General features: G+C 54.4%; 2 protein-coding genes across 5 annotated transcripts; one reads left to right on the top strand and one right to left on the bottom strand.

Annotated features, from left to right (window-relative positions):
* Positions 1-3,598: 3,598 nt before the first annotated feature.
* Positions 3,599-18,912, top strand: LOC138812583 (centrosomal protein CCDC61-like). 4 transcript variants are annotated; one of them, XM_070000550.1, is made up of 14 exons: positions 3,599-3,644; positions 8,838-8,996; positions 9,500-9,582; positions 12,443-12,600; positions 14,163-14,342; positions 16,349-16,559; positions 16,688-16,770; positions 17,330-17,499; positions 17,579-17,654; positions 17,744-17,892; positions 17,974-18,052; positions 18,231-18,291; positions 18,550-18,622; positions 18,727-18,912. In XM_070000550.1, the coding sequence occupies exons 2-14, from the start codon at positions 8,849-8,851 to the stop codon at positions 18,822-18,824; spliced, it is 1,569 nt and encodes a 522-aa protein (XP_069856651.1). In that variant the 5' UTR covers positions 3,599-3,644; positions 8,838-8,848; the 3' UTR covers positions 18,825-18,912. The 4 variants fall into 4 exon arrangements, with proteins under 4 accessions (XP_069856651.1, XP_069856652.1, XP_069856650.1 ...); XM_070000551.1 differs by having other exon boundaries at positions 3,639-3,691; XM_070000549.1 differs by lacking the exon at positions 3,599-3,644 and adding an exon at positions 3,708-3,797.
* A 270-nt stretch (positions 18,913-19,182) lies between these two features.
* LOC138812582 (peptidoglycan recognition protein 1-like) lies at positions 19,183-21,778 on the bottom strand. Its single transcript, XM_070000548.1, has 3 exons — positions 21,457-21,778; positions 20,352-20,473; positions 19,183-19,415 (listed from the first exon to the last, which is right to left on the bottom strand). Exons 1-3 carry the CDS (start codon positions 21,717-21,719, stop codon positions 19,237-19,239), a joined length of 564 nt encoding a protein of 187 aa, XP_069856649.1. The 5' UTR covers positions 21,720-21,778; the 3' UTR covers positions 19,183-19,236.
* Between the last annotated feature and the right edge of the window lie 819 nt (positions 21,779-22,597).

Genomic DNA, 22,597 nt, shown 5'->3' with positions numbered 1-22,597 from the left:
CATACCTGTAATCCTAGCTATTCAGGAGGCTGAGATCTGAGGATCAAGGTTCAAAGCCAGCCCAGGCAGGAATGGCCATGAGATTCTTATCTCCAATCAACCATCAGAAAAGTGCCAGTGTGGGGCTGGGAAGGTGGCTCAGTGGTAGAGCGCTTGCCTTGCATGCCTGAGGCCCTGGGTTCGATTCCTCAGCACCACATAAGCAAACAGAAAAAAGCCGTTAGTGGCGCTGTGGCTCAAGTGGTAGAGTGCTAGCCTTGAGCTGAAGAGCTGAGGGACAGCGCCCAGGCCCAGAGTTCAGGCCCTATGACCAGACCCCCCCCCCCGAAAAAAAAAAAGAAAAGAAAAGTGCCAGTGGAGCTGTGGATCAAAGTAGCAGAGCTCAGGGACAGCACCCAGGCCCTGAGTTTAAGCCCCACAACCGACCAGAAACAAACAAAAAGAAACATTTCCATCACAACTCAGTGATTGTAAAACAGAATCAAGAGCCATAACACCATAACTCCTTTATGCTATGAACCCAAGCTCAGATCTCTCAGCCCATTACTAATTGTGACCACACTCTGTCCTAGTGTCAGGTTTAGAGGTAAAGTTCTAGAATTTTTTGTGTTTGTGTACCAGCCAGTACTGGGACTTGAACTGAGAGCTTCTAGCACTTTTTTTTTTTTTTTGCCAGTCCTGGGGCTTGAACTAAAGGCCTGGGCTCTGTCCCTAAGCTTCTTTTGGTCAAAACTAGCACTCTACCACTTGAGCCACAGTGCCACTTCTGGCTTCTTCTGTTTATGTGGTATTGAGGAATAGAACCCAGGGCTTCATGCATGCTAGACAAGCACTCTATCACTATGCTACATTCCCAGCCCAGAGTCTCTAGCTCTTGATTAGCTATTTTCCTCTACCACTTGAGCCACAACTCAACCTCTGGCTTTCTTGGGGATTCATTGGAGATAGGAGTCTCGTGGATTTTCCTGTCAGGCTGGCTTTGAACTATAATCCTCAGATTTCAGTCTGGGATTACAGGTGTGAGCCATAGGTACCTACTTTACCAGGAGATTTTAATCAGACCTGGGTAGTGGATGGAGGGGAAGAGTCAGACTGAGGAGGTTACAGCTACAACCAGAGAAGATTCCAGGGATGAGATTTCTTTGTCTATACATCCTGCAGGGGCTCAGGAGATGGAGAGATGCAAATGGGCTGGGGTCCCTGGTTCAAGTAGTAGAGGAGTTTGCCTATCAAGGAAAAGGTCCTGAGTTCAAATTCCAGTACCTTCAAAAACAAACAAAGCCATCAGTACCTGTCTAGAGCTGTAAGTGTAGACTTTGAGGAGGAGACTGAAGGCTGACTTCATGTCCATCTGATCCTGAGGACATTTTAATCACAGAAACTTGGAACAAAAATGTCTTAGCACTGAGAACCTGCGGATTTCTTTTAATCCTAACAGTCTCTTGGTAGGGTGGGAAAATTAAGGTCCCCAGACTGTTTCATTTGCCCAGGAGGCCAGAGGGAGATGGAGCTGAGCCAGGCCCCAAATCCACCCTTTTCTGTCTCAGGCTTGTGTTCCCGGAGCTGGCTGCCACCTTGGTAGTTCTGGCAACTAAGCGAGTCCCCACCCCCACCCCAGCCTCATCTTCCTGGACTCCCTACAGCCTCTGGGATAAATTCCAAACTCTCTCAGTTGTTCAGGCCAGAAACCATACCGTTGCCCCTGACACCCCTTTTAAACTCACAGCCAATCCATCAGCAAATGCTTTCTGCTGAGCACCTTCAAGTTCCAAATTCTTCCTACCCCCAAAGGGGCACTTTCACCCTGACCTACCCTTTCTACCTAGCAAACACAGTCACCTTGTATAAGGGAGGTTAGGTCATTCGTTGCTTTGTGTCCCAAAGAAACTAAAGTGGAGTTTTTTTCTGAGAACATAAAGAACCAATCTAGGTTGCTCTCTTTCCGTTTTTGTTTTGTTTTGTCATAGTGCCAGGCCTGGGGCTTGAACTCAGGGCCAGAGTGCTCTCCCTTAGCTCTTGCACTCAAGGCTGGTGCTCTACCACTTGACCCACAGCTCCACTTCAAATTTTTGTTTCTGGTTAATTGGAGGTTAGAGACTCACAAACTTTCCAGGTTGGTTCAAACTATGATCCTCAGTCAGATCTCAGCCTCCTGAGTAGCTATGATTACAGGTGTCAGCCACCAGCGCAGGGCTTCTTTGATTTTTAAAAATCACTGGATATAAAAAATCAAATCAAGCTGGGCGCTGGTGGCTCACGCCTGTAATCCTAGCTACTCAGGAGGCTGAGATCTGAGGATCGCGGTTCAAAGCCAGCCCGGGCAGGAGAGACCGTGAGACTCCTATCTCCAATAAACCTCCAGAAAACCGGAAGTGGCGCTGTAGCTCAAGTGGTAGAGCGCTCGCCTTGAGCTGAAGAGCTGAGGGACAGCACTCAGGCCCAGAGTTCAAGCCCCACGACCGACAAAAAAAAAAAAAAAAAAATCAAATCAAATAAAATCACTGAATAATATTCCAGTGATGTATATTTTCTGTATCCATTCATCTGCTGGTGGACAGCTCAACTCACCATGCGATTAGTGCGGTGCGAATGCATGATAGATAGCAGGTGTCTCTTTGCAGAAGTTGGCTATATCTTAATTTCCACCCAAGACTCTTCACCCCATTCTCACCTTCAGGTTGGGAACTGAACCCAGGCCCCCGGCTTGCCAGAGAGCTTTTTAGTGAAAGGTTTAAAAATACTTTGAATGAGAGGTGACAGCACGGAAGAGTGGAGGAGGGCTTAGAATCTGCATATATTCCGAAGGCAGAACTGACAGACTTTGCTGATGGATTGGGTGTCAGAGGGAGGGAAGGAAGGAGGAAGGGAGGGAAGGAATCAAAATCATTTCCAGAAGTTTTTGATCTGAGAACAGCTGCTGGGATGAAGTTTCTATTTAAGTGATGAAATGGATCGCAAGGGGGTTGGGGGAGGCGAGAAGCCAGAAGTTCAGCTGTGCACAAAAAGTATGGAGCTGTCCATTAGATTCCGGTGGAAAACAGCTAGAGAAAAGTGAATTCAGGAACCTGAATTTGGAAGGGAGGTCCAAGCTAGAGAGCAGGTGTAAACTTTACATATGACCAACGACTGACCGCACAGGGTTTTAGTTCGAGCTTGAAATGCACGGGAGGCAAAAAGAAAGCTCAGCCGGCCTTTTCGGTGGAGAAAAGTTCCCGCAGCTTTTGGTGAATTCACACACCGGACTCCCCTCTCCAGCCCCGCCCCTCGTGGGCGTGGTCTACTTGCCGCAGGGGGTGGTGGGCGGGGTCAAGAGATACTTCTGGGACATTCCACACTAACCTTTTCTGTGACTGACAGTTGCATTAGCTAGTTGTGATTGGAGGAGAGAAAGAGCGAGAAGGAAGACAGGGAATTTCCCAAAACCTACTCAGGAACACCTCTTCCAAATTGGCCAATGGAAAGCTTCGGGAGGCGGATTCTCTTGGAGGGGATGGGCGGGATATAGTGACTGGCATCTTTACCAACGAATGAAAACGTGGTTGCTGGTTAGCGAAGGCCAATCAAGAGTGAGAAAGCCGGATCCTGGGGCGGGGCTGGAGCTTCGGCAGTTGAACCGCTCGCGAGGAGAGGAGTCCCGGGAGAAGGTGAGAGGCGGCCGGGGACCGTGGAGCTCCGGGCAGGGGGCTCCTAGGTGAAGAGTGGGCTATGGAGGGCACCTGGCCCGGCAGTGTGGGCGTAGGGAGAGGGGTTCCCAGTAACACGGATAGGAGCTCGAATGAGAGGTCAGGGGGCCGAGGGTGAGTATGTAATGGGGGGGGGAGTTGTAAGAAGGGTCTTGAATGGTGGGGGGGGGGTGAAGTTGTAATTCAGGAGATCGCAGAATAGCGAGAGCCCCTCTTGTAATCAGTCCAGAGGTGCGTTTAACGTGTGTGTGTTTTGGGGGTGGAGGTTGGATTTAGGGCCTGGCACTAGCTAGGCAGGGCGCTCCACCACTTGAGCCACACATTCCCAACTGCTAACTCTTCATCATCTACCATTTGGTGGGTTCTGGCTTGGCATGGTGGTGGCAAGTGTGTAATCCCAGCACTCAGGAGATGAAGGTTGGGGAATCCTGAGTTTGAGGACAGCCTGGGCTACACCGAGAGATAGAGGGGGGAAAATGTGTTGAGTTCTGACCTCAGATTGCTCTAGTTTGGATCTTGGTTCTGTCCCTGGCCCTGCTTCTGTAGGAGCTGTTGGTGAATTTAAACCCGTGCCTGAGTTTGGAGTTTCATCGTTGATGGAGTTGACCTCATTGTTTGTCTTTCTAGATCATTCAATTTGAAACGTCACTTTTTTTCTCTCTTCTGTCATGGAGTTTGAACTCAGGGCTTGGGCACTGTCCCTGAGCTGTTTGGCTCAAGGCTGGCACTCTACTACTTAGAGCCACAGTTCCATTTCCGGTTTTCTGGTGGTTAATTGGAGATAAGAGTCTTATAGACATTTCTGCCCGGCTTGGCTTTGAACCTCCATCCACAGATCTCAGCCTCCGGAATAGGTAGGGATTACAGGTGTGAGCCACCAGTGTTCGGCCTGCTTCACACTCTTTACCTTTGTCTCTTTCTGCCCTGATCTCTGCCCTGAATTCCATACTCCTGTATCCAATGGCCCACTTTTCTCTTTATTTTTTTTCCCTTTTTTTGCCGGACCTGAGGCTTGAACTCTGAACATGGTCCCTGTCCCTCAGCTCTTCAGCTCAAGGCTAGCTCTCTACCACTTGAACCACAGTGCCACTTCCGGTTATGTGGTATTGAGGAAAGGAACCCAGGGTTTCATGAATGCTAGGCAATCACTCTACCACTAAGCCACATTCCCGCCCACCCCACTCTTCTCTTATTGGGAGTTCAACTGACATTCAGTCTTTTTTTTGGGGGGGGTCCAGTCGTAGGGCCTGAACTCTGGGCCTGGGCGCTGTCCCTCAGCTCTTCAGCTCAAGGCTAGCGCTCTATCACTTGAGCCACAGCGCCACTTACAGCTTTTTTTCTTTTTGCTTATGTGGTGCTGAGGAATCGAACCCAGGGCCTCATGCATGCAAGGCAAGTGCTCTACCACTGAGCCACCTTCCCAGCCCCTGACATTCAATCTTAAACTTGTGGTTTCCCCACTCAGCGTCCACTCCAAACCCAGCTGATAGCCAATTAGATCTGTAATCCTAGATACTCAAGAGGCCGAGAGCAGAGGATTCAGATCAGCTTCCACCCCAAACCCAGTTAATGGCAGATCACACCTCTAATTCTAGATACTCAGGAGGCTGAGATCTGAAGATTCAAGTTTATAGCCAGTGGGGGCAGAAAATTGTGAGACACTCTTTATCTCTGGGTGATCGGCAAAAAAAAAGCTGGGCTGATGGTATGGCTCAATGGAAGCATCCCTGGGTAGTGCTCCGATCTGCCTGGGCTGTGGGTAGGGGTGCTCAGAGTGAGGGTGCAGAGGGACACCCATGCCATGCCCTGTGTGTGTGGGGTGGGAGGGTATCCTGCGTGACAGTGCCCCTGGGATGTTGCTGGGCTGGAATATGTGGTGGGGGGCAAATGACCAGCAGGAGGAGGTGGTTGGGATGGCGATTTGCCTATAGGGGTGTGGGAATCAGTGGTGTGGTCTTGGAAGAGCCCAACATGGAGGCCTCTCAGCTGTGGCCCTGAGTGAGGGCAGGGGAAGAGCCAGCACAGCAGAACTGCCCTCCTTCATGAAAGATGGAGATTGAGTGCCTGTGTGTAGCGTTGGGAATCACTGGGGTCAGTGGATAGACCAGAGAGGATGCTTGCCTGCTGGCTGGCTGGGAGTGATGTCATCAGACTGAATGACTGGCAAGAGTGAGCCTTGAAGGCATGGCTGGGATTTGGAGTTAGGAGGCTGAGGTGAAGAAGAGGACCCAGCAGAGCCCTGGAACTGGAATGAAGTCAGCTACCAGGATGGGCCACAAGTCACAGAGCGAGGAGGGAGGATGCAGGTAGAGGGCCAGGGCTGGGATGGGGGAGGGGGCTCAGGAGGAGAGGTGGGAAATGTGTGTTTGCAAGGGGGTGGGGCTTTGCATACAATTTGGAGGAGACACTGGAAATTTGAGGATGATCAAAAGTGGGATATGCAGAGCCGGTGCCCGTGGCTCATGCCTATAATCCTAGCTACTCAGGAGGCTGAGCTCTGAGGATTATGGTTCAAAGCCAGCCCGGGCATGAAAGTCCGTGAAACTCTTATCTCCAATAAACCACCAGAAAACCAGAAGTGGCGCTGTGGCTCAAGCAGTAGAACATTCGCCTTGAGCTGAAGAGCTAAGGGACAGCACCCAGGCCCAGAGTTCAAGCCCCACGACTGACAAAAAAAAAAAAGGGGAGTGGGATATGCATGGATTAGAACTGGGCAAATGTGTGTGTGGCAGAGTCCTGACCAGTAGTGTGTGTGTGTGTGAGAGAGAGAGAGAGAAAGAGAGACACACACACGCACACACACACACACACACACACACACATACAGATGACACATGACCAACATTCTCTGTCCCCCACAGTGTGGGAGAGTAGGTTGGAGAGGGGATGACTTTGTGGGTAGAGGGGCTGGTTTCTGGGAAACAGCACAAAGGGGAGGTGGAGGTGGCCATGTGGGAGCTGTAGGGACACTTGGCACCTCAGAATGGGGCTCCTTCCTACCTTGATAAGGTAGGAAAGGGAGGGCCCAGTTGGGGATTGGGGTGTGTGGGGATCCTGCTTCAGTTAACCTCCGCAGGGCTTTTCCAATGTCTTAGTAACCTGTAATGTTTTGGTAACCTGGATTGTGGGGTAGCTGATTGGCCCATGAAGTGTGAGGGGCGGGGCCTGGACTGCCCAGCGGTCAGAGAATGAAGGACACATTGAAATGTTAGCAACAAGATCTGGGATTACCAATTGATACCGCAGAACTCCCAGAACATGAAGGCATAATTGTTAGGGGCCCCTAGATTTCATGTAGCCTTTCAAAAAGCACCTTAGACTCACCCCTCAAAGTTAAGAGCTCTGATGTAGACACAGAGAGGTACCTGGGACCTGTGGGCTCAAGCAAAGGTCCTTGGACCTCTGACAAAGGGGATCTGTGGATGGATTTAGGGACTGGTATCCTAGGAGCCCCTAATATTATTTGCAAAAGCTTGTAGGTCTAAGCCTGGCACCAATGGCTCATGCCTGTAATCCTAGCTACTCAGGAGGCTGAGATCTGAGGATCACAGTTCAAAGCCAGCCTGAGCAGGAAAGTCCATGAGACTCGTATCTCCAATTAACCACCAGAAAACCGGAAGTGGCTCTGTGACTCAAGCAGTAAAGCCCTCCCTTGCCTTGAGCTGAATAGCTGAGGGACAGCGCCTAGGCCCTGAGTTTAGGCCCCAAGACTGACAAAAACAAAAACAAAAATCCTGTAGGTCTGTTTATTTTGGAAGAGTCCAAAAACCTTGTTAGATATTCAAATACTGAAGTACTTTGGACAGGTTAAAAAAAATCACAGACCTTGAGTTGTGGTGCTTCTCTTTGCTGTCCATGGGACAGTGCTGGCAGTGTGAATTATGGAGGGTCTATTTTTGATGAAGCTGCGGGCTCCTTTTGTTGTTGTTGTTGTTGGTTTGTTTTGGTTTTGGTTGGTCATGGGGCTTGAACTCTGGGCCTGGGCACTGTTCCTCAGCTCTTCAGCTCAAGGTGAGCGCTCTACCTCTTGAGCCACAGTACCACTTCCAGTTTTCTGGTGGTTTATTGGAGATAAGAGTCTCATGGACTTTCCTGCCCAGGCTGGCTTTGAACTGTGATCCTCAGATCTCAGCCTCCTGAGTAGCTAGGGTTAGAGGTGTAAGCCACCAGTGCCCAGGTTGCAGCCTCCTTTTCTTGCGCAGCCTCAGATTCCCCATTCATATCCTGGAGACTGAGTATGTTAAAGGTATAATGTGGTTTCTCTCAGCACTCTCCCAGCCCTAGGCTGTCACCCAATTATGGCTAGGAACTCTGGCCCATGGAGAGGTTAAGTAAGGATGGAAACCCAGGCAGCCAGGGACCTTGTTGTGAACCGCCATCTACAATCCTGGGGGGAGGGCAGAGGTCTGATCCTCCCCCAGCCCAGCCGTTTGTAATGGGTTTCTTCACAATTGTAACTCTTGCTATTAAGGTTGGGTGTTTATACTCACAGGACTGAGGAATCACTGCTTAATTCAGTGCAAATGAGCTCAGGGTATCATCGGTTGCTGGATCTGGAGTTCTTTTTTTTTTTTTTTTTTTTTTTGGGTCCGGTCGTGGGGCCTGAACTCTGGGCCTGGGCGCTATCCCTCAGCTCTTCAGCTCAAGGCTAGCACTCTACCACTTGAGCCACAGTGCCACTTCCGGCTTTTTTCTTTTTGCTTATGTGGTGCTGAGGAATCGAACCCAGGGCCTCAGGCATGCAAGGCAAGTGCTCTACCACTGAGCCACCTTCCCAGCCCCAAAACTTTTTTTTTTTTTTTGGGTCCGGTCATGGGGCCCGAACTCTGGGCCTGGGCACTGTCCCTCAGCTCTTCAGCTCAAGGCTAGTGCTCTACCACTTGAGCCACCACTTCCAGCTTTTTGGATCTGGAGTTCTTTCTCCATCCAGATGACTACCCAGTTCCCTCACTCACCCCCTTCAGCTCTGCTCAGATGTCCCCTCTGAGCCCCAGCACTGATGGTCCCCCCTTTCCAGTTTGCCCTCAAGTCCTTCTCCCAAAGTGCCTTGGCTGATGAGTGATGGATGACATGTGGTGGATGAGGAGGTGCATCCTGGGCCTGTCAGCTCCAGAGTCTGGGTCCTCAGTCCCTCCACCCCCTTGCCTTCTCCAGTGACGGGGCCCATGGACCAGCCAGCTGGCCTGCAGGTGGACTATGTCTTCCGTGGTGTGGAGCATGCAGTGCGCATGGTGGTTTCTGGGCAGGTACTGGAGCTGGAGGTGGAGGACCGCATGACGGCTGACCAGTGGCGGGGCGAGTTCGATGCCAGCTGTGAGTATGGCACTGTGGGGTGGGCTTACCTCTCCCCCCACTGGGATCAGCTGCTCCCCGGAAGATGAAGCCAACCAATGAGACAGATGATAGTCCCTCCTCTCGCCTTTCCAAGGTGGGGAGGGGTGGAGGCCCTATTTCCTCAGGCCACAAGAACCAAAGGTGGGGAATGAGGAAGACCTTGGATGCTTGGCCCTTAGCCGGGGCAAATGGTCAGACTTCAAGAGAGATTTTTTTTTCTTTTTCTTTTTGTCGGTTGTGGGGCTTGAATTGGGGGCCTGAGCCCAGTCCCTGAGCTCTTCGGCTCAAGGCAAGCGCGCTACTACTTGAGCCAGAGGACCACTTCCAGTTTTCTGGTGGTTAATCGGAAATAAGAGTTTCACAGACTTTCCTGCCCGGGCTGGCTTTGAACCATGATCCTCAGATCTCAGCCTCCTGAGTAGCTAGGATGACAGGTGTGAACTGCGGGTGCCTGGCTTAGAGAGACTTTTCTTCCCACCTAGTCATTGAAGACCTGACTCACAAGACAGGGAACTTCAAGCAGTTCAGTATCTTCTGTAACATGATGGAGTCGGCTCTCACCCACGTAAGGAGCTGGGGGAGGGAGAGGGAGGATGCTGGTCCCCAGAGTGCTTGGTGATGCTAGGGGAGGGCTCTCTTGACCAGACTCCTGGGGGAGATGTCTTCTGTTTCATGAAGAGACCAGGCTTTCTCATCTTTCTCAAATACAAATGGTTTATTATGAGTTGGATGATGATTACTCTTATATAGAATATTCAGAGCCAGGCTCTGGTGGCTCACACCTGTAACCCTAGCTACTCTGGAGGCTGAGATCTGAAGACCACCTTCAAAGCCAGCCTGGGCAGAAAAGTCCATGAGACTCTTATCTCCAATAAACTATCCCCAAAAAGCTGGAAGTGGCACTTTAGCTCAAGTAGTAGAGAGTTAGTCTTAAGCAAAAGGAGCTCAGGGACTGTGCCCAGGACCTGAGTTCAAGCCCCAAGACTGGCACAAAAAAAAAAGCCAGGTGCCAGTGGCTCATACCTGAAATCCTAGCTACTCAGGAGTCTGAGCTCTAAGGATCCCAGTTCAAAGCTAGCCCAGGCAGAGAAGTCCATGAAACTTTTATCTCTAATAAACCACTCAGAGACTGGAAGTGGTGCTGTGGCTTAATTGGTAGAACACTCACCCTGAGCTGAAGAACTCAGGGACAGTGCCCAGGCCCACTGTGCAAGCCCCATAACTGACAAAAAAATGGGGGAGGGGGGAAGGGCGAGGCTAGGAAGGTGGCTCAGTGGTAGAGTGCTTGCCTTGCAAGCATGAAGCCCTGGGTTTGATTCCTTAGCACCAAATAAGAAAAAGCCGGAAGTGGCGTTGCAGCTCAAGTGGTAGAGCACTAGCCTTGAGCTGAAGGGCTGAGGGATAGTGCCCAGGCCCAGAGTTCAGGCCCCATGACCGGCAAAAAGAGAGAGAGAGAGAAAATGTAAATCTAAACTTTTTTTTTTTTTGGGTCCGGTCATGGGACCTGAACTCTGGGCCTGGGCGCTGTCCCTCAGCTCTTCAGCTCAAGGCTAGCGCTCTACCACTTGAGCCACAGCACCACTTCCGGCTTTTTTCTTTTTGCTTATGTGGTGCTGAGGGATCGAACCTAGGGCCTCATGCATGCAAGGCAAGCGCTCTACCCTGAGCCACCTTCCCAGCCCTAAACATTTTTATTTTTTGATTTTTTGCCCATCCTGGGGCTTGAAACCTGGGCCTGGGCCCTGTCCTGAAGCTTCTTTTTTGCTCAAGGCTAGTGCTCTACCATTTAAATCACAGTGCCACTTCCAGCTTCTTCTGAGTAGTTTTTATTGAAGATAAGAATCTCATGGACTTTTCTGCCTGGGCTGGCTTCAAACCGTGATCCTCAGATCTCAGCCTCCTAAGTAGCTAGATTACAGGCATGGGGCACTTACTTGTGCCTGGCTAACATTTTAATGCATAATATATTTTCCAAAACCAAAACTTGGAGATGTATCATCATTTCACATTTGAGTTGTTGTGGGTCGTGGGACTTGACCTCAGGGCCTGGGCTTGTCCCTGAGCTCTTTTTTGCTCAAGGCTAGTGCTCTACCACTTTGAGCTACAACTCCACTTGCAGTTTTCTGGTGGTTTAATTGTAGATAAGAGTTTCATAGACTTTCCTGCTGGCTTTGAACCTCAGTACTCAAATCTCAGTCTTCCAGGTAGCTAGGATGATAGACGTGAGCTGCCAGTCTCTGGCTCATTTTACATTTTTGTTGGCTGCTCAGGTTGGAATCTGATGCCTCAGCCCTTCCAAGTCTTTTTAATTTCTGGTTTAGCTGAATGCCAGTGGCTTACCCCTATAATCCTAACTTCTCATGAGGCTGAGATCAGAGGATCACAGTGTAAGGCCAGCCTGGACAGAAAAGCTGTTGAGACTCTTTCTTCAAAATCCTCATCAAAATGCCAGGCTGAAAGTGTGCTCAAATGATAGAATACCAGTTGACTAAGTATAGACCCTTGAGTTCAAGCCTCAGTACTAAAGAAGAATACAAAAGTCTTTGCTTTAAAATAGAACGCCAGCCAGGCGCTGGTGGCTCACGCCTGTAATCCTAGCTACTCAGGAGGCTGAGATCTGAGGATCGTGGTTCAAAGCCAGCCCTGGCAAGAAAGACCATGAGACTCCTATCTCCAATAAACCACCAGAAAACCAGAAGTGGCGCTGTGGCTCAAGTGGTAGAGCACTCGCCTTGAGCTGAAGAGCTGAGGGACAGCGCCCAGGCCCAGAGTTCAAGCCCCACGACCGACAAAAAAAAAAAAAAAATAGAACGCCATTGGATTTGCATGTAATTTTTTTTTTTTTGGTCGGTCATGGGGCTTGAACTCTGGGCCTGAGTGCTCTCCCTCAGCTCTTCAGCTGAAGGCGAGTGCTCTACACTTGAGCCACAGTGCCAATTCCAGTTTTCCAGTGGCTCATTGGAGATAAAGAGTCTCACAGCCTTTCCTGCCCAAGCTAGCTTTGAACTGTGATCTTCAGATCTCAGCTTCCTGAGTAGCTAGGATAACAGGTGTGAGCCCCTGGCACCCAGCTTGCATGTACTTTTCTTGTGTTCGGTCTGTTGTGATATGCTTTGGTTGAAAAATATATAGGAAAATACTGCTTTACACCCATGTGAGGGAAGTAAAAGGAGAACTGTAATATTGAACATTGTAGTTAACTGCACCCTCTTGGGTGCAGCTGGCTTGGTTCCCACCAGGGGGCAGCATTGTCACCTGCAGGTTTGCTATCACCTTTCCCCCATCCCCACCCCCAATGAAAAGGGCACATATCTGTGTCTGTGTTAGAATCATTTTGGGCCTTATGGACTCCGGAGAGGGTCTTGGGGACCCTCCACCCCCCAGAGATTGGATGGGGACAGTTCATTCCTCCCTATCCTCAACAGAGCAGCGAGTCGGTCACCCTGGACCTGCTGACCTACACAGACCTGGAGACCCTTCGGAGTCGCAAGCTGGGGGGCCGCCCCAGCACGCTGGCCCCCAGATCAGCCCAGCTCAACTCCAAGCGCTACCTCATCCTCATCTACTCCGTGGAGTTTGACAGGTGGGCAGGGGCCACCAGCCATGCCTTTGGAGTCCTTGCTGTGGGAGTACAAGTAGTAAAATAAGCATTACCAGTTAATTTAAACAAATATACTTGACCACATCTAGATGAGCTGGCAGTTCTTCAACATTTCCCTTAGGGATTCAGACTCTTCTTTTTGCTTTTAATTTCCTATATCACTCCTAACATGTTGATTTTGTGAGCCTGTATTTGTCTTCTATTGGACATCCAGCTATTGCACCTGTAGCAACGCAGCCAGAAGAGGCTCAAGCTGTGTTTGCTAATTGAATGAATCTGATTTTTTTTTTTTTGGTCAGTCTTGGGACTTGAATTCAGGGCCTGGGCATTTTCCCTGAGCTCTTTTGCTTAAGCCTAGTGCTCTACCACTTGAGCCATAGCACCACTTCCAGTTTTTCTGGTGGTTCATTGGAGCTAATAGTCTCACAGCACTTGCCTACCAGAGCTGGCTTTGAACAGAGATCCTGAGATCTCAGCCTCCCAAGTAGCTAGGATGAAAGGCATGAGCCATCAGTACCTGGCTGAATCTGCTGATTTTTATCAGGGAAACCAAAATGTTTGGGGGCTGGGATGGTGGCTCAGTGGTATAGTGCTTACTATGCATGCATGAGGCCCTGGGTTCAATTCCTCAGCACCACATAAACAGAAAAAGCCAAAAGTGGTGCTGTGGCTCAAGTGGTAGAGCGCTAGCCTTAAGCTGAAGAGCTGAGGGACAGTGCCCACGCCCAGAGTTCAGGCCCACGACTGACCAAAAAAAAAAAAAAAATGTTCCCACAGTATTTGGCTAGAAGAGTTCAAGTGAAAAGGATGCTGGGAAAAGGATCTGGCAGGCAGCAGGGAGTGGCTGGAGTATCTGCTAATAAGTAGCTCCTGGGTTATCAGGTGGGAAGTTCCCTGGCCTGAGTGAATTGTAGGTGGTTGAGTATGCCTGAAAAGAACTAAGAGGGGGCTGGGAAGGTAGCTCAGTGGTAGAGCGCTTGCCTTGCATGCCTGAGGCCCTGGGTTCGATTCCTCAGCACCACATAAGCAAAAAGAAAAAAGTGGAAGTAGTGCTGTAGCTCAAGTAGTAGAGTGCTAGCCTTGAGCTGAAGAGCTGAGGGACAGCGCCCAGGCCCAGAGTTCAGGCCCCATGACCGGACCCAAAAAAAAAAAAAAAAAAGAACCCAGAACTTCGGTGGGGTATTTAAATATCACACCCCTCCTCCCAGCCAAGGGGTGTCAGGGCAAGCCAAGCCCATTCTCTCACAGAGCTCTGGTGTTTTCTACAGGGGACACAATGCCAGTCTACTCCAGCAGGTGACAAGGACATTGCTTGCTACTACACCTGGGATCCCTGTCCCAGTGCCCTCAGGCTGCATACATTAGAGACTTTTGGGGTGAAGCACAGATGGAGTAAGGGGCGGGCAAGGATGTCCACCAGGACAGCATTAGAATGGGAGTTGGGGCCTGTGTTGTCCTGCTCACTGGTATTCTCTGCACCCTGCTATTTTCCTGGGGTAGATTCTTAGTCTCTGAGATGCCACGATTTTAATCCCCCTCCTCAGGATTCACTACCCGCTGCCCCTCCCGTACCAGGGCAAGCCAGACCCTGTGGTTCTCCAGGGCATCATCCGCTCACTGAAGGAGGAGCTGAGCCGCCTTCGAGGGCTGGATGGCCAGAACACCCGGGACACGAGGGACTCGAGGGAGACGAGGGAGACGGAGATCTGGCACCTGCGGGAGCAGTGAGTCTGGGAGGGGCATGTCCCATCATGCACTGCGGGGACTCCACGTGCACCTACTCTGGCTGCCCCTCCTTAGCTCTCTGGTTCTGGGCCTGCCTTTTTTGTGTGTGAATGTGCTAGACTTGGGGCTTGAACTCAGGGCCTGGGTATTGTCCCTTAGGTATTGCACGCAAGGCTGATGCTCTACCACTTGAGCTATATATAGAGCTCCATTTCTGGCTTTTTGGTGGTTAATTAGAGATGAGTTTCTTGGACTTTCTTGTTCTGGCTGGCTTTGAACCATAGTCCTCAGATCTCAGCCTCCTGAGTAGCTAGCTAGCATTGTAGGTGTGAGTCACTGCTGCCCAGCTAGGTTGTAATAATTTTTTAATAGAACAGCTTGAGAACAGATGGCATCTTTATAAATAGTGAGTATTCCAGACTATAAAGAGAGTATCTCTGTTTATTTGGGTTTTATTTAATGACTCAGTAATATTCTGTCACACTTTTTGTAGATTTTACCCATCTTGGTGGACTTTTTTTTTTTTTTTTTGTCAGTCGTGGGGCTTGAACTCTGGGCTTGGGCACTGTCCCTGCGCTCTTCAGCTCAAGGTGAGTGCTCTACTGCGTGAGTCACAATGCCACTTCCGGTTTTTGAGTGGTTTATTGGAGATAAGAGTCTCACGGACTTTCCTGCCCTGGCTGGCTTTGAACTGTGATCCTTAGATCTCAGCCTCCTCAGTAGCTAGTATTACAGGGGTGAATCACCAGTGCTGGGCTTGGTGGACTTTTGTGTGTTCTTTAAATAAATATGCATTACATTGATATTTGCATGATTGATTTTATATTATTACATATTCATCTAATTAGATCCTTTTTAATTTTTTTAGTGTTTGTAATCATTGTTTGACATCACTGATTAATCCTCCATTCTTGTCTTTTTTTTTTGGGGGGGGTCCGGTCGTGGGACCTGAACTCTGGGCCAGGGTGCTGTCCCTCAGCTCTTCAGCTCAAGGCTAGTGCTCTACCACTTGAGCCACAGCGCCACTTCCGGCTTTTTTCTTTTTTCTTTTTGCTTATGTGGTGCTGAGGAATCAAACCCAGGGCCTCAGGCATGCAAGGCAAGTGTAAGTGCCCTACCACTGAGCCACCTTCCCAGCCCCATGTCTTTTTTTTTAAGTGAAAGTCTTAGAGCTTAAACTCAGAGCCAGGGCATTGTCCTTCAGTTTTTGTGCTCAAGGCTAGCACTCTACTACTGGAGCCACAGTTCTACTTCCAGTTTTTTGGGGAATAGTTTATTGGAGTCTCATAGACTTTCCTGTCTAGGCTGGCTTTGAACCTTGATACTCATATCTCAGCTTCCTGAGTAGATAGGATGACAGGCCTGAGCCACAAGTGCCTGGCTTCCTTGGGTTCTGATGATGGTTTTCTTAAACTTTTTTTGCTATCATAAATAGAGCTGGCGCAGCTGGGTGTGTTGGTGCACACTGCAATCCCAGTACTCGTGGGCTGGAGGCAGGAGGATCTATCTACATTGAGACCCTGGCTCAAAAAACAAAACAGCTAATTAAGCAGCTAATTAAGTGTTTGGAACATGATAGTGAATTGGTCAGACTTGAATTTAATAGAGCCCAATAGTGAGTGGAAGACAGACCTGGCTGAGGGCGGGGGGAGGATGGACCCCAGCGCTGCTGCCGAGGTTGATGAGATCTGTTTGATCCAGGCTGAGCACAGCTGTGTTTCTCCCCTCCCCTCTGCAAAGGGGTAGGGTTTGTGTGTGAGGCGGGCTCTCCTCCACCTGGTGGGTGGGGTGGGGTGGGGATGTGTCGCACCCCTCCTCCCACAGAAGGGATGGTAAGACCTTGATCGCCCTCTACCAGGTGTGGGGAGACCTTGTTCCCCCCTGGTCGGGAGGAGACAGGAGCCTTGCCCACTCCTGGCAGGGAATGGGGATGCGGCACCATTCCAGCCCTCCCTCCTCCCTCCTCTCTCCTCCCTCCTCCCTCCTCCCTCCTCCCTCCTCCTAGGGTGTCACGCCTGGCCGCAGAGAAGCGAGAGCTGGAGGCCCAGCTGGGCCGCTCCCGGGAGGAGGCGCTGGCGGCCCGGGCCGCGCGCCAAGAGGCCGAGGCGCTACGCGGGGTGGTGCGGGGCCTGGAGCTGGAGCTACGGCAGGAGCGGGGCTTCGTGCACCAGACCTCGACCCGCCGCAGCCAGGACTGCCACCGCCTGGCCAAGGAGGTGAGGGGCGGGCGGGCTGATGGGCGGATGGGGCCCTAGCTTGGATTCTCATCCCTGGGCTCCACCTTGCGAGGGGCGTGGACTTGGGCCTGGACCGGAGCCCCTGATCTCCTCCTCCATCCTCACAGCTCGAGGAGGTGAAGGCATCGGAGCGGAGCCTGAGAGCCCGGCTAAAGACGCTCCACGCGGAGCTGGCCTCGTACAAGAGGGGGTAAGGGTGGGCTCAGGGTGGGCGGAGACAGGGAGATTAGATGGGCGGGGACTGGAGGAGGGCGGGCTGTGGTAGGCTCCGTGGGTAGGCGGGCTTGGCGTGGGCGGAGACAGGGAGATGAGATGGGCGGGGACTGGAGGAGGGCGGGCTGTGGTAGGCTCTGTGGGTGGGCGGGCTTGGTGTGGGCGGAGACAGGGAGATGAGATGGGCGGGACCGGAGGGGGCTGCGGTAGGCTTCTTGGGTGGGCGGGCTCGGGGTGGGCGGGGACAGGGAGATGAGATGGGCGGGGCCCGGAGGGGGCTGCGGTAGGCTTCTTGGGTGGGCGGGCTCGGGGTGGGCGGGGCCTGATGAACTGCTGAGGCATGGGAATTGGGCTACTAATTGTGGGCGGGGTCTGAGGTTTTCTTGAGTCTCCGGGAGCCAGGTGATCAGGTGATGTTTCCTCACCGTTGGGGTCACCGGAACCCAGCGGGAATGATTGGGGTTCAAGGACAAAAAGGCGTCCCTGAGGCGTGGGCTCGGGCGGGCGGGAAAGTGACCACGGTCCTTTGCTCTCAGGAGACGCACTCCGCCGGTGGTGCCGCCCGCGTCCCGCGAAGAGCGGGCCTCGCTGTCCCGGGAGCGCTCCACGTCTCGGGGTCGCGGGGTCACCCGTTCCTCATCCCGAGAGAGCAGCCGCGGGGCCCGCGGCCGAGGCCGGCCCGCCCGCTCCTCGCCCTCTCCCACAGGTCGGTGCCCGTGCGGTCCTGCCCGGCCCGGGGGGCCCTGCGCGTGACCCCCGCCTCCGCACAGCCCGTTCTGCCCTAGGTAGTCGCGCGCCACGCTTCGACCCCACGGCCTTCGTGAAAGCCAAGGAGAAGAAGCAGAGGGAGATCCGGATGAAGTGAGTGCCCGCGGCCGCTGTCCGCGCCCCTGCCGGCCCCCCCCCCCGTGCCCCATGCCCAGCCGGGCCCTCTCCTCCCCGCTTCCCAGGCAGCAGCAGCAGCAGCAGCGGAACCGCCGAGGCAGTGGAGGAAGCGGAGACGGACCCTCGGTCTCGTGGTCTCGGCCGACGCGGCCCCCTGCTACCGAGAGGGGCCGAGGGGACGCCGCCAACCGCTCCCGGCACCGCAGCTCCTCGGGTAACCACGGGCCCGACGGGGGGCGCGGGCCTGGGCGGCGGCCCAGGCCCACCGGCTCACCCCGGTCTCCTCTCCCCGCAGTGGACAGCTTCCGCAGCCGCTATTCCTCGGCCAGCTCCGCCAGCGAGCTGGAGGACTTCTCCGAGTCCCTCACCAGAGGGTAACCCTGGCTGCCCAGGGCGGGGCCACCCTCCTGGAGGGGGCGGGGCTTCTGCATTGATTGGTCTTCTTGCCCAGCTTGGGGGCGGGATCCTCTGAACAGGGGCCAGGTGGGAGTGGCCAGGGGCCGGGCCCCGCCCTCCACCCCCTCCACGTGCCTCGATTCTCCATCTTCCCAGCATCCACTCTCGAGCCCGAAGGAAGCCAGCCAGCCCCACACCCTGGAGTGGGCAGGACGTTGTGAGTGACCTCCGTGCCTCCCGGGAATGTCACTGGGGCTCTTGGGTGGAGGGTGGGGGTGGGGGAGGCTGTTTGTGGGTCTTCCTCAATTGGAAAGGCCAGCCCCTCCTTCCAGGCCTGTGTGACCCGGGGCCTCGTTCCCCTGCCCGCCCCCGTGATACCCCACATGTAACTTAATATGTATGCTACTTGGGCCCTGGGTTTGGGGTTCTCGTGTGGGGCAGGTGCCTCCCTGACTCTCCCTCTCCTCCACACCAGAAGCCCAGCCCCCGGGAGCGCAGCGGTCATCAGAAACGCCTGGCCAACTCGGGGGGCTGGGTCCCCATCAAAGGTGAGCATGGGACCCCGGCCGGGCCCTCCCAGTCACACCCATGGGTGTGACCATAGGGCTGACCATGAGGGGTCCGCTTCACACCCCCACGCCTGCGCCCACAGAGTACAGCTCGGACCACCAGGCCGTGGACATGGCTGAGATAGACGCGCGCCTGAAGGCCCTGCAGGAGTACATGAACCGGCTGGACACGCGGTCCTGACGGGCGGGGTGGGGCTGCGCCCCGCCCCCCCAAGCCCCACCCGCCTGCTGGGGGGCGGGGCTTGTGCATTTTGTAAATAAACGTTGGTCCTGGGACCCCTTGGGGTGGTTAATGGGGCCTGAGCCCCCTGGTTTGTGATTGGTTCCTGGGGAGTGAGTGGGGTTTGCTGGGTGGGGGTCCTGCATGCTCCCCGTGGGGCTGCTGTCATCCAGACCTGCTTGGTGTGGATCCCCGGCTTCTGACCTGAGGCCTTGGGGGTCTGAGCTATGTTGCAATCCGGGCTGGGGTCTCAGGGTCTGCGATCAGGGTGGGGGGAGGGCCCGGGAGAGGGGGCGGTACGCATGGACGGGACCTGCTCATCACTCCCGAGCTGCGTGTTTATTGGGGAAGGGGCGGCGGGGCTCCGGTGCCCTCACTTGTGGTAGTGCGGCAGGCTCTGGAGGATGTTGTAGAGCTGATCGCCCGGGGACTGCGTCCGCTGCACGTCCCGGTGGCCTTTGAGCTGGTAGTTGGAGGTCAGGTAGCCGCTGGCCACAGCGCAGTCCAGCAGGCTCCGCAGTGCCCGGATGGAGCGCGGTGGGGGCGCGCGCTCTGTGGGGCACACAGGGTGGGGGGGTCTGATCGGACCCCGCCCTCCGCCCTCCACGCTGCCTCCCTCTCCCCTCCATGCTGTCTCCCCCCTTTCCTCCGTCCCGCCTCCCCCTCCCCTCCATCCCGCTCTCTACCACTTGAGCCACAGCGCCACTTCCGGCTTTTTTCTGTTTGCTTATGTGGTGCTGAGGAATGGAACCCAGGGCCTCAGGCATGCAAGGCAAGCGCTCTACCACTGAGCCACCTTCCCAGCCCTCCCCCCCCTCTTTTTTGCCCCACCTCCTTCCCCCTTTACCCCCTCCCTCTGCTCGCCTCCCTCCTCCTCTGCCCCCCTCCCTCTGCCCCGCCTCCCTCCCCCTTGCCACCCTCCCTCTGCCTCCCTCCCTCTGCCCCGCCTCCCTCCTCCTCTGCCCCCTCCCTCTGCCCCGCCTCCCTCCTCCTCTGCCCCCCTCCCTCTGCCCCGCCTCCCTCCTCCTCTGCCCCCCTCCCTCTGCCCGCCTCCCTCCTCCTCTGCCCCCCCTCCCTCTGCCCCGCCTCCCTCCCCCTTGCCACCCTCCCTCTGCCTCCCTCCCTCTGCCCCGCCTCCCTCCTCCTCTGCCCCCCTCCCTCTGCCCCGCCTCCCTCCTCCTCTGCCCCCCTCCCTCTGCCCCGCCTCCCTCCCCCCTCCCAACGGTGAGAACAGTGCCGGCTCCCATAGGGCTGGCTGGCGGGGAGACGGCCACTGTGTGGGGCCCAGGGGTGCCCTCGGCAAGCACCCTGGTCCCGCGCTGGGCACTGGTCTCCCCCCAGGCCTCAGAGTCTGCCCGCAGGGCTCACCAGGACCTTCTCTAGCCCCCCACTAGCCCAGGGGGAGGTGGGGCTGGGAACTCCAACTTACCCCCCTTGCACCAGGCGCCACTCACAAGACCCCTGCCCCCCCTCCCCCGCGCCACGCACCCATGTAGTTGCCCATGAAGGTGATGCCGATGGCGAGGGAGTTCCAGGCAGGACCAGAGTGGGCGCCCTTGGTGCGCCAGCCGCGGCCCTCGTACACCAGGCCATCTTCTCCGATCAGGAAGCTGGGCGGGAGGCCCGGCCGGTGAGCGCCTGAGGGCTGCGGGGGGGAGGCTCCCCCCCATTTCCCAGCACCCCCCACGCCCCAGCACCCAAGCCAGCAGGGCACTGCAGCTGCCGGCCTCACACCCCGAAGCCGAGAAGGGGAATCCACTTTTCCATAAAGCAATTCATTGACTTTTTCTTGTGGTTGGGGATAGGGTCTCATGACACAGCCTGACTTGGTGGTGAACTTGGTATCCACCTGCCTCTGCCTTTTGAGCGCTGGGATTACAGGTGTGCCCTACTGCACCTGGCCTGGGGTACCAGGTTCCTCGGTCTCCATGGAGGATGGGAGTGTCCGAGCCTGGAGCCTGGGGCCTAGATCGGATGAATGAACGATCAACTCTGGAGCTGGAAGGGCTAGGGAAAGCCCTGTAGCTTCTAGGTTTTTCTGAGTTGGCTATACTGAGGCAATCTAGGGTGGGGCCTGGTAACCTGCATTTCCAGTAAGTTCTCCAGGCCATTCCCAAACTTACCTTGGCCCAAGTTCAAATGTTCCCTCTTTCCTGGAACCCCACCTGTTATGCTGAGAAGAAAGTTGGAGCCTCCCCTCCCTAGCAAAAAAAGGTTCTCCCTGCACCCCCTGAGGCCCTGTCCCCTCCAACCCTGCTCACCTCTTTCCCCCATCCTTCAGGACCAGGGCCCTGTGTCCCCCACAGAGCCACCTCCAAGGCCTGACACTGGCCCCAGGACTCAGCACCGTGTGCTGGTCCCCAAAAAGCCCAGCCTTTAGAAAGGATCTCTTTATGGAGCTTAAGAGGGCCCTGGAGAAGAAGCCAAGATCTCCTCCCCAAGTTGAGCAAGCTGTGTGGGGTGCAGCAGGGCAAGTCTAGAATCCCGAAGGGCAGGGGTGGAGTGTAGAATGGGTGGCAGAGCACCTGCCTAGCACCATCAAACCTCAGGACGCGCCTTGAGCACCCCGTTCCTGCAGGCCTCACTCACTCACTTGTAGGACACATCACACCAGTCTTTGGTCCGCATGTGGTAGCTCTGGACGTTCTGGACCTGTTGCTCGCACAGGGCTGGGCTGGCGCAGGTGCTGCCGGCGGTGTGGGAGATCACCACAAGGCGGGCAGGCAGTTGCAGGGGATCGACACACTTGGACACCAGGGCCCCCCACTCCCCTCGGGGGACAATGGGGCCACAGCTGCTTCCCAGGCCCAGGAGGGCAAGGAGGGCACAGGCCAACAGCATGTAGGAGCTGGGCATGGCTAGTAGAGCACAGCGGGTTTTGTAGGAGTGTGTGTGTGCCCAGGGCCTGGCTGCCTTTTATCTGCTGGGGCACTGGGGGCAGGGCAGAGCTTGCTTCACATCCTAAGGGAACTTCCTGGGCTTGGCACAGGGGTCCCCAAGTTCAGCTTCCTCCTGGGCAGGGCTGGGTTGAGGCACAGTCTAGGTAGGAAAGGGTGGAGGGTGGCCTGACCATGCCCTGAAGTACTTTGGCATGAGTTTTCCAGAACCCCAGCCAGAATTTGGGCCCTGCTTTGTGTCTTCTGAACACACACACACACACACACACACACACACACACACACACACACACACACACACACACACACACACACACACACACACACACACACACACACACACACCAGGAGCAGGGAGCCCCAGGGCTTTGGAATATGGACACACACACACACTCAGGAACAGGGAGCCCCAGGGCTTTAGCTCACTTCCTCCTTTTCCCCAGGAACTGAACTAACAAAAGACTCCCATTTTGAACAACTAGGCCAGAGGCTGAGGGCATTTAACCCTTGCAGCGCCATAGCAGATGGGTGTTGGGACCCTCCCCCCCACCCCCCCGCCCGGTGCCAGCTGGGTAAGATCAAGTGGGGGCACAGGGGAAATCACTTAGTGAAAGCCGGGGCCAGCCTGCTGCCTTGATTCTAATGGCTTTCTGGTATGTGAATGCCAGTACACCACAGCCTTTGTGTGCCTCAGTTTCCCCACTGGCAACATGGAGGTGATAACAGAAGGTTCCTAGATCCCAGGTGTTCCATAAGGGCCAGGAGGGAGGCCCTTATCTCTGGGAACACACTGTGGGAGGGCTGGGGACAAAGTTCACCCTTTGGGACTTAACTGGG

The sequence above is a fragment of the Dipodomys merriami genome, unplaced genomic scaffold (genome assembly GCF_024711535.1).
Source record: "Dipodomys merriami isolate MVZ:Mamm:240054 unplaced genomic scaffold, mDipMer1.0.p SCAF_57, whole genome shotgun sequence".
In the NCBI taxonomy this organism is placed as follows: Eukaryota; Metazoa; Chordata; class Mammalia; order Rodentia; family Heteromyidae; genus Dipodomys; species Dipodomys merriami.
This window is presented reverse-complemented; position numbering and strand designations above follow the sequence as displayed.